The 15,583-nt window shown below is 40.6% G+C and overlaps 2 protein-coding genes across 6 annotated transcripts in view; one reads left to right on the top strand and one right to left on the bottom strand.

Annotated features, from left to right (window-relative positions):
- LOC130407689 (synaptic vesicle glycoprotein 2C-like) overlaps positions 1–15,583 on the bottom strand; it is a 38,966-nt gene that overhangs the window by 14,559 nt on the left and 8,824 nt on the right. For all 5 annotated transcript variants that reach the window (XM_056730825.1, XM_056730826.1, XM_056730827.1 and 2 more), the window contains 2 exons: positions 14,177–14,923; positions 2,459–2,639 (listed from right to left, as the gene is read on the bottom strand). In XM_056730825.1, coding sequence (XP_056586803.1) covers positions 2,459–2,639; positions 14,177–14,768 — 773 coding nt within the window. In that variant the 5' untranslated portion in view covers positions 14,769–14,923. The remainder of the gene's footprint in view (positions 1–2,458; positions 2,640–14,176; positions 14,924–15,583) is intronic.
- LOC130407688 (uncharacterized) lies at positions 5,149–12,944 on the top strand. Its single transcript, XM_056730824.1, has 2 exons — positions 5,149–5,446; positions 5,618–12,944. The coding sequence occupies exon 2, from the start codon at positions 6,324–6,326 to the stop codon at positions 12,216–12,218; it is 5,895 nt and encodes a 1,964-aa protein (XP_056586802.1). The 5' UTR covers positions 5,149–5,446; positions 5,618–6,323; the 3' UTR covers positions 12,219–12,944.

Raw genomic sequence — 15,583 nt, 5'->3', positions numbered from 1 at the left:
TGAACTTGAACCAACTGGTTACTCTCTTTAAGTTTGCTGATTCTGTCCAACTCGAATCACACAAATACTCTCTACAAAGTTTTAAATACAAATAAATAAATAAATCAGGTACATTACAGACCAATTTTATTTTTTAAATGTAAACAGTTCAGTTTAACTCTTTCCCCGCCAGCCTAAAGTTACAGCCTACACCAATGTTTTTTAACATTTTAACCAAACTTTAATGGCTCACAGTACATTTTCTGTAAAAAATATATAGACAAACAATATGTCCAATGAAAGAAAAGAGTCTCTGCTTTTAAACAATGGAGACCCTATTCTTCAATCTTGTTTTGTTCTTTTTTATCACTCCTTATATGTGGGTAGGTTTCTTCAAAAATGCACCACTTTGATTAAAAGATAATATTGAGATAATTAACGTTTTTTTGTGAAAGATTTCCGCCCAGATTACACTCAGAACAATCATTAAAAACCGATAAGAAATATAGGTTCTGGGATTCTGTGCCTTTTCCAAAATGTGTGTAACAGCGCCACCTGCTGTACCACACTATAAACACTGATTCCAGTAATAACGTCTTTGGCGGGGAACCGTTTTTTTTTTTTAATGACGAGATCAATCATCAATGTCGGTGATAGAGTTAATGAAAAATAGCAAGTAACAGAAGAAAATATTTTTAAAAATAAAGGCAAGATTCCTATCACTTAACGTCCCTCTCTTAAAATCATTTTCCTCTCATATAATACCTAATAGTGTTATAATAATCAAATCAGGCTTGACAATTTAAGTCGATCAAAGCTTTATAATTTGCAAAACAAATAATAACATTAATGTATTTATATGATTATTGTTGTTATTATCATTGCTATTATTATTGCATTCTCTCATAAAAAGATTTATCGCTAAGTTAGTTATTTAGCTCTAGATGGAGAAAAGTCACCTCTCTCCTGCTCCGGGATGTTTCCTTTTTAAATGCTCCAGCATGCAGGTTGTGCTGCCGTGAAAGGCAAGTTCCGCCTTGCATGCATTGCACACAACCGCATTTTTTGTTTTCAATTTGGTACTTGTCGCATTTGTTTGTACTCAGACATAATTCTCGCTGTGTGTCCTTCTTCTGAGATAGCATTCGGGAAGATTGCATTATACTCTAGTGCTACTAAAAAATTAGTGCCCTTAAATTAAGTCACATAATCAAACGACTACTCAACAACAAGAATATTTGTCGACAATGTCGACTAATCGTTTCAGCCCTAACACCTAATCACATATACAGATAACAGTATAGGTGAATCATTGTTGACCAGCGTGACCTTTGACTCCGGCCTCAGGAGTGTCCATCAGAAGTGATGGCGTTAAATGAGTCTGGAGTCTGTGAGCTTCTGCTGCTGCTGCCCGGCCGAGAGCTTCAACAAATTCAATTAGCAATAAAACCCTTTAGCGTCCGCTCGATACAGCCAGTGAGACGACACACACAGCTCTTAAATTATGAACCTGTGCCAGGAGGTAAAAACAACTAAAAGCTACAAGAAAGAGAGATGGTCTATCTGTACCGTCATGGGCCCGCCTGCCAAATGCGACCCATCAATCATCTTTACCAGGCCCGCTTTAACATTCCACATAAGTGGACAGACCTTAAAGGGGTAATATGACACGGCTAAAACGAATATTAGGGTTTGTTTTAGATGTAATGCAATGTATATACAGGACTGTATTTTCTACACACCGTGCGTGTTTGTATCTCCTCTTTGCCCTTACTAGTAAAAGTTGTGCATTGTAAAGAGGTTAAACTTTCACAGCTGTTAAGCACTCTTAGTGGTAAGATAAAATATGAAATATTTCCATATTACTTTCAAGCTTTATCTGATTTTTTATTATAATTATTTTTTTGTGTTTGTTACATTTTTGTTCATCTTGGTTTTCTTGTATATCTGCTGTGATGGCGTGCAGATTGTAAAAGCGCTATGAAATTAAATTACATTGAATTGAATGACAGTGAGTTCAGACACAACACATTAGATGGTGCAGGGTTCATGTTTGTAACCGATTCTACTAGAGACACGCTATCATCTCCAACACAGCGCAGAAATACCATAGTGGCAGAACTAGATAAAATCACTACATTACTATCTTTGCCGACTGGAGAAATGCAGCTATGCAGCAGAGATGATTTGGTTCTGTCTCAGCCTTCAATAGTGATCACACAAACAATCACACAAACTTATTGTGTAACTGTTCATTTTCTATCAAATACGTTGACACTAACAGCATGGACATTTTTTTTATATATACTGTATATAAAAATAAAGAATATTTGGTTCCATGTCAAGGTAGCTTTTGCGGCCGCACATCCTCAGTATAAAAATCATCCGACTGAAGAGATCAAATAAAATGACAAAAACAGCGTTTGGAAATCAAAGTGCAAGACGGGTCATTTCTTAGTTTGCAGAGGAACAGACTCACCCAAATCCCGCCAGCATCCGACAGAAGAGGAACGTGCTGTAGCCCTGAACGAAAGACGACAGGAAGGCGAAGAAACCGTTGACTGACATACACACCAGCAGACACTGTCTTCGGCCCACTTTATCTGACAGACCGCCCCAGAAGAACGCCCCCACCATCATTCCTAAATACACAACACTACCTACACAACACAAACAGAGAGAGATATGTCAGGATACATCAAATACTGAATATTTTTACACTTCAATAAAAATTGTGTGTTTCTTTCTGGGTTGCAATGCACACAATCCTTCACTTTCAACACAAACTGTACCTCTCTCTCTCTCTCTCTCTCTCTTTCTCTCTCTCTCTCACTTACTCGCACACACTCACACATTTACATGTTTTCAAATATTCCTCCTGTGTTTAAATGAGATGTGGTGTGTGGACTGTAGTATTGATCAGGATTGATATTACTTATTGATCATGTTGAGAATATGGATCAGTATTGCTCTCATAGAAAAGCTCAGCTACAGAAATAACACACACTGTTAAAAAATCCCGTTAAAAAACGGATAAAGAACTGGCAGAAAATCCCCAGGACATTTTCCTTTATTTTACAGACATTTCGGTTAATTATAAAATGCAATTTAATGCAGTGCAAAATGTAAAGTGCAGGTTAAACAACTGTAAAAATGTTTATGAAAAATTCCTTGATATTAGTTCCCTATTTTTACGGATAAAAAATATATGAAGTGAATATGAAGTGCACTTGTCAGTAAGCTGATGTGTGTGACAGAAGTGCGTGTGAGATGAGCAGTGAGATGTGTGCTATGGTCAGTGTAAGTAAAGCCGGCGCACACACCATAAATCCACCGCTGTCCACTCGCACACCATACGCCTATAAAAATGCTAATTTGCTTCATGGTAGAAAGCAAAAAGCGGTCTGTCTCCACGAGTTGAACCAATGAAATGACAAAGATTAATTTATCTTCCTATCAGTGCTGGTTGCAGTCTTCTTCACCCTCGCGTTTGCTCTGCCTGCGTTATCTGCCTGCGCAGACGTGATGGGCTGCGCTGGTCATTCATTACATCTGACAGCGCTGACGACTCCGTTTCATTACAGCCTCCCGTTCAGGCACAGAAACACTGCATCATTTTGAACTTTATTCTGATCGTGAGATCCATATGAGTGACAGCCAATAAGAGTTGATGCGAGAAGAGATGTGAACTCATGAAAATGCATCTCAGGGTGTCACCTGAGAAAAGAGAACTTTTCTACTAACTCTACTCACTGAAGGTGTGTTTTTATACATCTTACAGAAAGATTTTGTTTATTATGTAAACAATTATGGGGGGGGGGCTTTTGTCAGCAAACAAAATAATGAAACATACCACACAGACACACACATTCGCTTGAGCTGTACATCTGATGTTGCTGATGCTGCAGCAGGATGAGAGAGAGAGAGAGAGAGAGAGAGAGAGCAGTAAAGCGTGAAATCAGAAAGTGTCGGGCACATTACAGACGCCTCTCAGGGGTCCTTCAGTAGAGCAGCGTCTCACCTCTCTTGATCACACATCCTCTCTCTCTCTCTCTCTCTCTCTCTCTAACACTGCCACTGTGATCACTGGGATAATGGCCACACTGAATCACTAACATCCCATTTACTACATCTTAATTCTTTCTTTTTTCTTTCTAGACACAGTGTTTGTGTGTGCATAATACCATTGAAATAACACACACTTGCAGTTGTGTTTGTGTGTGTGATTGACAGCTCTGTTTATCAGCGGCTGTGGAATGGCTCCATCCGCTCCACCTGACGTCTAATTTATCGATCAGATTTATTGATCCCGAGGGCTCACTTACTGCAGCTGATTGTGTGCGTTTTACATGTACTGTGTTAAGTTCTTGTTTCCAATCCGCAGCAAGTGTACGCGTGTGTGTGTGTGTGTGTGCGTGCGTGCGTGTATGTGTGTGTGTGTGTGTGTGTGTGTGGGTGTGCGTTCTCTGTTGTTATGGTTATAGTGGTCATTAAGCAGAAAGAGTGCGTCATTGTGTACTGCGGTTACAAAGAGGACAGAAACAGAAGAAGGACAGAAAACAGGACGAGTGATTACGGGAGGGGGGGTCAATAAACAAGATTTTACTGCAGGACGAATGAAGAGAAGAATGAAGAAGAGAAGAATGAAGATGAGAGATAACAGAAGCTCTGCAGCACACTCAACAACAGACCAAGAGCAGGTGACACTACAGGAAATAAAAACAAAGACATCAGCCTGTGTGTGTGTGTGTGTGTGTGTGTGTGTGTGATTGGAACACACGTATCTCAAGAAGAGGTTTGCTAATCAAGACTTAAGTGCAGAGTATTGATCAGCACGAACGAACCAATCAGAGAGAGAGAAAGAGAGAGAGAGATTTCTATAAAATAAAGAAATACCATAAATTAATAAAACTTTGGAATTACCGATTTAAAAAGACGGATTTAAGTGATTGTTTGTTGAATCAGCCTCTAAAATTAAAGAGTTCATATGCAAAAACAGATAACAGTTAGAAGTTATTTTTACTTTAAACAAACCAACTTCAGTTTGATTGATATTACTTGGAATGCACAATACATTTTTATATATTTATTTTAAATCACAAATGTATTTGTTTCCGCAAAGAAACTATTTAATTCTACACAGCACATTATGTTTTGACATATGTAAATGTCCGATGACATATTGTAATGCTTATTGATATGATTTGTAAAGTTCATTGAGGTTTTTTGAAACATGGTTAAAATACAATGTTTAGAGAAAATTGTTGATTATAAATTGTTTATATTGTGTTTAAAAATGAAAAGCTTTTCTGTATGTAATGTTCCTTTAATAATGCGTAATGCGTCACATGACTAAGAGAGGGAGTGAAGAACTGTGGGTCAGAGAGCAATGGATGCGAACAGGTCGTAACACGTGCGGCTCCTTCAAAATGTATAATCTCTGCATATGGTCCTAAAGGCGCACACGGTATTTGTTTATATTTGTTGCATGTTATAATTTTTATGTTTGAGTTTATGTGCTTTAATGTGTGTAATGTAACGTGGTCTGTATTGTAACAATGAGGCAAGTTGGACTATTTGTTATGGGATTCTGTTGTAAAAGAGGTGTGTTTAAGTTGTATATGTCTTTTATTTGTAGTTTTCACGGTGTCTTTCTTAGACCGTGACATCTTCGGATCGACACAGGAAAGAGAGAGCAAAATAAAAGTCTAAAAGACATCTGTATGATTCGTGGCCGTGATTTATTGGATCAGTGCAGTTACAGTGAAAACGTACCGTCGAAGTCGACGAGAGTACAGAGTAAAGAAAGACGCCATAAGAGAAAAGACGATATCGCTGGTGTAGGCGGAGCTTCGGTTTGCTGATCGACAGATGACCGGGAGTGTTGGTTTCTGGCATCTTTAGAGATATCGCGTCTTACCAGGAGAGGGCGTGAATTACCTGTGTTGACAACATCGCCGCAAATCTTCGGCAAAATCTTCAGAGTTCAGCGTTACTGTGTGACGTTACTCAATACCGGAAGAAGAGTGCGACCATACAAACATCAGGTTTGACTGTTAACTTTAAAATTTCTGGACATTTAAAAGGACTTTGATAAAAGGGAAACGTTTCATTGAAATATAATTGTGTTTATTTGATTATCATTACATTTACACTTTCTATTATTATCTACATCGTACAATTCAACTGTTGTTAATGTTCTTGCTCTGTTATATGATCTGAGTTCTTAAATGGTATTTTAAGTGTTACTGGGATTTTTCAGTTATCACTGTCTTGGTCTCAAAGAGTATATAAAGTAGAGCTAAAAAATAATTAAACAAGAAGAAGATAAAGTGCCAGGCACAATGTCAAATAATGAAAGGTTGTTGCAAGGTGAGCAAATGGAGACCAGTCAGACAGAGTTAGAAACAATACAAGAAGTAGAGAAAGGTTCTACTTCTGCCCCTTCTAAAAAAGAACCAAGAAAGTCTTCAAGGGAAAGAAAACTAACTGAAAAAATGCTGGAGCTTAAGCAGCAAGAAATTTCTCAAAAGGAGATTAAGTGGATCAAGCTTTATGAAAGTTGGAAAGATCAAGCGAAAGATACACGTGTCAAAATAAAGGATGAGTGTTCTGAGGAAGACTTAAGTAAAATGATGGATGCCGTAGAAGGACTGGAGACACAAGTAAAAGAAATGTATGAAACCATTCGTTCTCAAACAGCACCTTCTACCGAAATTAGAAGGAAGATGGATTCCTGTACAGCAGTAACAGCAGACCTAATGAGGCTACTGAAAGTACGTATGTGTGAAGTCGGGTTAGAGGAATTTGATGCTACAGGAGAAAATGCAAGAATTCACATGGTGCTGGATAAAGAGTACGCCAACTCAATATTTGGAAGTACAAAATCAAAACACACTGTCCAAAGTAGCCATTCAAAATGTTCGTCCGAAAACCTAAGCATCGCAGCAAAAAGAGCAGAATGTGCAGCACAACTCGCAGCAAAACAGGCTGAAATTAAGATGGAAGAAGCTATAGCTGCACAAAAACAGGAGCTAAAGAGACTGGAAAACCAAAGAGATCTACAAGTAATAGCCGCAAAGCTTAAAGCATACTCTGAAGCTGATTCTAGTGACGAAAGTAGAACCACAGGTAGTGAAGTGGCCAATAGTCCCATTTATTCTCCTAAAGAAATGAAAAAGGAACAGACATTCATTAACATTGACAAAGTGCAACCAAATCAATCTAACGATGATGGATCATTAGCACAAGCCTTGCATGACGCAATGGTTCTTACCAGACTACCAGCACCCGAACCCTCAGTCTTTACAGGCGATCCACTTACATTCTTAGAGTGGAGTTCAAGTTTTAAAGCTTTGATTGAAAGACGATGCACAAATCCAGTTGATAGGTTATTCTATCTAAAGAAATACATCAGTGGTGAAGCAAAATGTGTACTGGAGGGAAGCTTTTTCCGAAAGGATGATAAAGCCTATGAACAGGCATGGGAGCTATTGAACTCTAGATATGGTCATCCCTTTGTAATACAGCGGGCATTTAGAGAAAAACTAAATAACTGGCCCAAGATTAGTTCTAGGGAGTCAGTTAAATTGAGACAATTTAGTGATTTCCTGATATCCTGCAACAATGCTATGCCACACATCAAAGGACTTCAGGTGTTAAATGACTGTGAAGAGAATCAGAGAATGGTACAAAAACTCCCTGATTGGGTAACCTCTCAATGGAACCGTTATGTCACAAAGCACTTAAGAGAAACGGAGGAATACCCTAAGTTCAATGAGTTTGCTGAATTTGTGGCCCGTGAGGCAGAAGTGGCATGCAACCCTGTAACTTCCTTTAATGCCTTGAAGTCAACAGAAGAAAGGCCCATCAGAGACGTAAAGCGCCAAAGGGCCAACGCGTTTATAACAAATGTAAAGGCACCTGATAAGTTCTGTACAGTGATGAGGTCGAACAGTGCCGGTGAAAATCAACCAAAGGAATCAAATAAAGTAAATGTCACATCGCCATTTTCAGAGCCAGTTCCATGCCTGTGTTGTGGAGACAGCCACTCCATCCACAAATGTCAGACGTTTGCCAATAAGCCAGTGGAAGAGAAGAAAAGGCTTATATTTGATAACAATCTCTGCTTTGGGTGTCTTAGACGAGGACATAATTCGAGAGAGTGTAGAAGCAAGGCAATTTGTAGCATTTGTAAGAAACGTCATCCAACCCCACTTCATGAAGAACGCTCTTCTGCTGCAGCAGACACATCCTCTCATGCTATCGAAACAGAAGAAACAACTTCTTCCCTTTCTTGCTCTGTTGACAGAGGTTGTGGTGGGAGTACATCCATGATAGTTCCTGTGTGGATTTCTTCATCTACAAATCCAGAAAAACAGATCCTGGTGTATGCCTTACTGGATACCCAAAGCAGCAACACCTTTGTAGACAAAGAAGTATGTGAAGAGATAGGTGCGAGTCTAGAGCCAGTTAAGTTAAAGCTTACCACAATGATGGGAAAAGATTCCATTATTCAGAGTGAGAGAGTCAATGGGCTTCGAGTTAAAGGGCTTCTCTCTCAAAGTCTTGTCAACTTGCCACCCGCCTATACCAGAGATTTCATTCCTCTTGAACGTTCCCACATACCTACCTCTCAGACTGCAAAAAGGTGGAATCATCTAAACAGTATAGTGCAGGAAATGCCAAAGCTGATGGATTGCAAAGTCGGACTGTTGATAGGTTACGACTGCTCAAGAGCGCTGGCACCACGACAAGTCATCACAGGAGGGGAAGATGAGCCCTATGCCATTAAGACAGATTTAGGTTGGAGTATTGTCGGTAGCTCACCAAAGGTTGCAAAGTCTACAGAAGTAATAGGTCTGTGCCATCGCGTACACGTCAAGGAAGTTCCACCATTGACACCAGCCACCATCATCAGAGCTCTTGAATCAGACTTCAAGGATACCAACCCTGGAGAAAGGAGCATGTCACAAGATGACATACAATTCATGCAACTATTAAATGAGAAAACAAACTACAATGCGGATGGTCACTTGGAAATGCCCCTACCCTTTAGGACACGCCCACACCTGCCAGAAAATAAGCGGTTGGCTTTGGCACGGCTGAAGCGGTTAAAAGGGAAGCTTGAGAAAAATCCAAAGTTCAAGGAAGACTATGTCAAATTCATGGGAGGTGTTTTCAAGGATGGTGATGCTGAGAGAGCTGAACAACAATCTGAAACAGGAAATGTGTGGTATATCCCTCACCAAGGTGTTTACCACCCTAAAAAGCCAAACAAAATTAGGGTAGTGTTCGACTGTTCAGCCAAGTATGATGGCACTGCACTAAATGATCATCTGCTCGTTGGACCAGATCTTACAAATGGACTGACTGGAGTGCTCTGCAGGTTTCGCAAATACCCTATAGCAGTCATCTGTGATGTGGAGAAGATGTTCCACAGGTTCCATGTAAGCCAGGAGGACAGAGATTATTTACGTTTCTTGTGGTGGGAGAACGGGGATACGAATTCTGAGCCAAAGGAATATCGTATGAAAGTCCATCTATTTGGAGCGGCATCCTCACCTGGCTGCGCAAATTATGGAATGAAGCATCTTGCAAACCAAAATGAGAAAGACTATCCTGCAGCAGCCAACTTCATAAGGAAAAATTTCTATGTTGACGATGGCCTCGTCAGTGTTGAAGATGTGGACACTGCCATAAACCTAGTGAGAGAAGCACAAACTGTGTGTGCCAAAGGAAGACTGCATCTTCATAAATTCATCTCCAATAACAGAGAAGTTTTGGAGTCAATACCTGACAATGAACGAGCAACTGAAATGCATGACGTGGATCTCAGGCATGATGACCTTCCAGTCCAAACTGTGTTAGGAGTGAAGTGGAGTGCAAATAGTGACACCTTCTCATTTAAAGTTATTTTGGATGAGAAACCAGCAACGAGGCGGGGAATTCTCTCAACTATAGCTTCTGTGTTTGACCCACTGGGCTTTCTAGCTCCTTTCCTCCTCCTGGGAAAGAAAATACTACAGGACATGTGCCGAAAGGGCATTGAATGGGATGAACCACTGCCAGAAGAATTAAAGCCACGATGGGAAAGCTGGCTAAATGATCTAAAGAATCTGCAGGGTCTTCAGATTCCAAGATGCATCACATCTGGAAAAATGGAAACGACCCAGAGAATTGAACTTCATCATTTTTCCGATGCGAGTAGTCAAGGGTATGGTCAGTGCTCATACATACGATTGCTGAGTGAAGACAAAGTACACTGCTCTTTAGTCATTGGGAAAGCAAGGGTTGCACCCACTAAAGTTGTGACAATACCCAGGCTTGAGTTATCAGCTGCAGTAGTTTCTTCAGCAGTCAGCAGTATGTTAAGGGAAGAGCTAGAACTCAAAATCGACCAAGAATATTTTTGGACAGACTCAAAAGTAGTCTTGGGCTATATCAATAATGAAGCTAGAAGGTTCCACGTTTTTGTAGCCAATAGAGTTCAAAGAATCAGAGAAACATCAGACCCCGCACAGTGGTACTACGTTGATAGTGACAGTAATCCAGCAGACCATGCCTCCAGAGGCCTCAGTGTGTCAGAGTTGATCAGTTCAAATTGGTTTACTGGACCCAAGTTTTTGTGGGAAAGAGAGATTGTCACGTCGGAGTCAGATCCAGAGCTCTTGGTGGGTGATCCTGAAGTAAAAGTGACACAGGTACTACAAACCAAGCTAGAAAAGGAAGAACAATTTTTGGACAGATTCAGTCGGTTCTCAAAATGGCATACAGCATTGAAAGTGGTCGCTCGAATCCAGCAACTAGCTAAAGGAAACAAATTCCCAAAGCCCATAAATGTCGAGGACTTAAAGAAAGCAGGTGTCGCGCTTATAAAATTGGCACAAAAGGATGCATTCGAAAAAGAAATGGAAACACTAAGTCATGGCAAACTTCCAAATAACAATCAATTTTTCCAGCTTGATCCAGTGCTGCACGATGGCGTTCTCAGAGTAGGGGGGCGTTTAACCAAAGCTTCCTCACCTTTGGACTTGAAGCATCCAATAATCCTGCCAAAGAATGGTTCGGTGACACGTCTAATTTTGGGTCACTGCCATGAGAAAACTCAACACCAAGGCAGAGGGCAAACCCTTAACGAACTGAGAGCTAACGGTTACTGGATTGTTGGTGGCAGTAAAGTTGTAGCTAACTACATTAAGCAGTGCGTTACATGCAGAAGAGCTCGCAGGCCAACAGAAACACAGAAGATGGCAGACCTACCTGCTAACCGTGTTGATCCCTCGCCACCGTTTTCCTACTGTGGCATGGATTGTTTCGGGCCATTTCACACCAAGCAAGGCCGTAAAGAGTACAAGAGATATGGCCTCATATTCACCTGTCTCTCTTCTAGAGCAATTCATGTGGAAATGCTGGAAGACCTTACTACTGATGCTTTCATAAATGCTCTGCGGAGTTTTATAGCAATCCGTGGTGCTGTAAGAGAAATCCGGTCAGATCAAGGCACAAATTTCATTGGGGCAAAGAATGAACTGACGAAGGCACTTAACGAGTTGGACAAAGAGAGACTAACTGCATACTTAGCCCAAAAACAATGTGACTTTACATTCATTGTACCTGATGCCAGCCACATGGGGGGTATTTGGGAAAGGCAGATCAGAACAATTAGGAGTGTCTTAAATTGGGTCCTCTCTCAAAGTGCTGGCAGATTAGATGATGCTTCCTTAAGAACCTTCCTTTATGAAGCCATGTCTATCATAAATTGCCGTCCACTCACCACTGATACCATTAATGACCCAAAGAGCCTAGAGCCTCTTACCCCAAACCACTTGCTCACCATGAAAGCTTCTGTACCGCTGCCACCACCAGGAAAATTTGAAGCAGAAGACCTTTATTCCAAAAAAAGGTGGCGTAGAGTCCAGTACTTGACAGAGCAATTCTGGGGTAGATGGAAAAGGGAGTACTTGGCAAACATAGCACTCAGACAGCGCTGGCATTCCGCAAAACGAAATGTAAAAATCGGAGATGTTGTCATTCTCCAAGAGGACGCACTTCCACGCAATGGCTGGAGACTAGGAAGAGTGCTTGATGTTCGTACAGATGAAGATGGATTGGTGCGAAAGGTCACAATTCAATTAGGCGATAGAAAGGCGAGTAAAGAGGGCAAAAGCAAAAACAATAATTTTTCTATTCTTGAACGTCCAATTCATAAATTGGTTGTGCTTGTAGAAAACAACTAAATTTGTGTGGTAATCTCTAAATGCAATAATGCATGGAATTTGAAGTACTCATTTAACATGAACATGGATAAGTAAAAACACAATTTGTTCTGATGTTTGATTTTGAAAATTACTGGATTTATTCAAACATTTATTGAAGTTCATCATAAATCATAGTAATTTGATGGGAGTGTAAATGTCCGATGACATATTGTAATGCTTATTGATATGATTTGTAAAGTTCATTGAGGTTTTTTGAAACATGGTTAAAATACAATGTTTAGAGAAAATTGTTGATTATAAATTGTTTATATTGTGTTTAAAAATGAAAAGCTTTTCTGTATGTAATGTTCCTTTAATAATGCGTAATGCGTCACATGACTAAGAGAGGGAGTGAAGAACTGTGGGTCAGAGAGCAATGGATGCGAACAGGTCGTAACACGTGCGGCTCCTTCAAAATGTATAATCTCTGCATATGGTCCTAAAGGCGCACACGGTATTTGTTTATATTTGTTGCATGTTATAATTTTTATGTTTGAGTTTATGTGCTTTAATGTGTGTAATGTAACGTGGTCTGTATTGTAACAATGAGGCAAGTTGGACTATTTGTTATGGGATTCTGTTGTAAAAGAGGTGTGTTTAAGTTGTATATGTCTTTTATTTGTAGTTTTCACGGTGTCTTTCTTAGACCGTGACATCTTCGGATCGACACAGGAAAGAGAGAGCAAAATAAAAGTCTAAAAGACATCTGTATGATTCGTGGCCGTGATTTATTGGATCAGTGCAGTTACAACATATGATTTCTGTTCTGTACTGCTAATATAATCCGCTCTGAAGTTCACAGATGTCTTACAATACATCACATGCAACAGTTAAGGACCTACATGTCGCTGTATTTAATCGGCCAGCTGTGATTTCTGTAATACCCCAAAGAACATTTGTCTGATCTTTAATTTGCTTTGTTTCTAATATGATCTGCACATTTCACAGAGACGCAAATATGATCAAAGCACATCTTCCCACACATGTACAGCATCACCGCCTGCCAAACGACAACCTCGTTCAAACCCCGAGAGACATCACTGAACAAATCCTTTATACAACGACAACATCTACACACACAAACACACACAATCACACTTTTACCCAAATGCCAAGCAAACACCACACACACTCACATATGCAAGCACACACATACACACGCACGCATGAACACATGCATACACACACACACACATGCACACGCACACACACACACACACTTACACACACATACACAAAAAAAACACACACGCACACAAACACACACTCACACAAACACACACACACACACACATACACGCACACACACATCAACACACACAGACACACACAAAAACACACGCGCGCACACACACACACACACACAAAACACACACGCAAACACCACACACAGCTACAGACGCAAACAAACCACACACAGATACACACACTAACGAAAACTTCATTACAATAAAGGTAAAAAAGCAGCTTGTCATCTTCCGAGCTTGCGTTGTGTGTCCAAAGAGAAACAACTGAGGAGGCGATAGAAAACCAGCCTAGCCTCCTACATAGACTGCATTTTAAGACATTACAGGAGCTTATGGCATTAAGTCTGTTCCAGAAGGCAGACGGCATCATTGTTCTCATTTTAGCCGAATTCTATAGCAGCATCCCATGCTTCCTTTGAAGGGAAATCAATCCCATAATGCAATGCAGCAAGTTCAGCTCAGAAAAAACATCCAAGACATCAGTCATGGTCAAGAGAAATGCATTGAATCGTATAATCCATTTAATCCTAAAAAGCATTAAAAATGTGTAAGATCTAGATCTTGATATATGCTGCATATTTTTATTCTCCTTTGCCTATCGTGTCGTTGTTAACTCGTGCATTATTATCATTATTATCTCGTAGCCTAAGAAGACAACTGCCTATGTAGACTGATTAGTTGACGACTTACCCAGCCATCCTGCTCTTGAGTTGGGCACACACATGTCCGTCTCAGCGCTGGGCAGAACGAAACCCACCACGAACACTTCCACACCGTCCGACATGAGCGCCAACCCCAGCACGAAGAAGAGCTGCCACTGAAAGCGTCCGTGTCCACATTCCTGAATGATCAGTTCATACTGCTGAGCCAGCTCTTCTTCATCTGCCTCTCGCTCTTTCTCCAGCTCTCTCCTGTCCTTCATGCCATCCGCCACCGGCTGGCCGACCGCCATCTGGACACGCCCATCTGAAGCCCCGCCCCCTGCGGGCACTCCCTGGTATTCTCCCTCGTATATTTCGTCCTCGTCGTCATGGCCTTCGGTGGCGTCGCTGGATCCCTCGTCGTCGTCACGCCGCGTCTGACCGCCCTGGTAATTATAACAATCTTCATCTGCACCCTCGTCTTCGTCGTTTTCGAAGCGACTGTAGTTGCGGCCCGAGTACTCGTCCGAGGCGCGGTCGGCCACTTTGTTAACTTTTTTGACAGCGTGACGCTTGGCCTCTTTGGCGATGTCACGGGCACCTTTGGCCAAAGACGTCCGCTCTCTGTATGGGTCCTCCATCTTTCACAGGTGATGCTTGAGAAACGTTTGCGTCTGAATATTTCTGCTGGAGTCGATCGAGAGGAACCGAAGATCCAGATAAAGATTCTGTGAAGCTTCACCGCAGCTGCTTCTGACGGAGGAGTAAAGATGTCAGACCAGCAATTTCATTCACTCTGAGGAAAAAAACACAGTCGTATTTTAATTCTCTCCAACAGTTCCTTTAAAGTGAATATCTTTATACCAAATAAAAAAGTGTCAAAGCACATTTATGCATTACACATTATACATATCGCTGCAGTCCTTCTCAAACCTTGCATCTCCATATTTGGTGATTTTAGTTTTTTGCCATAAATCATTATTATTCGTCACCTCTTATGTTTGCCACTGGGTCTGCCAATATCTACTAAAAGGTATTAAAAAGTGTTTTTAACACTGACAACACAGTGTGCGATCATTGTAAAAGAGTGTGGACATCCGAGGTTTCGGAAGTACAGCGACGACATACACTTTTATGATGATAAAAAACGTCGCTGTAAACCATAGTTGTGTACTGAAATATTACAGTCGAACTTTAAAAAGAGCACAATCTGTCCTCAACTAAAGACATTTTGTGATACTTATTACTCAACCTGGTGTTGTCCCTTTTATTTATTTCACACAAATTAAACACAAAATGACTCATAATCTGTTGAAATTATTTAACACATTCCTTTTGAGAGCAAACACTTAAAATATGTGAACTTTATTGTTTTTGATTTTATTCGTTTTTTGCTCCACATCAGATGATGAGAGGATGGTCAGAACGTCCTCTGCCCGCTCTGCCTGTCTGATTC

This window comes from Triplophysa dalaica, chromosome 19, assembly GCF_015846415.1.
Source record: "Triplophysa dalaica isolate WHDGS20190420 chromosome 19, ASM1584641v1, whole genome shotgun sequence".
NCBI lineage: Eukaryota > Metazoa > Chordata > Actinopteri > Cypriniformes > Nemacheilidae > Triplophysa > Triplophysa dalaica.
This window is presented reverse-complemented; position numbering and strand designations above follow the sequence as displayed.

Coding starts and splice junctions, on each gene's coding strand:
- LOC130407688 (XM_056730824.1), top strand. CDS start 6,324: ATGTCAAATAATGAAAGGTTGTTGCAAGGTGAGCAAATGGAGACCAGT.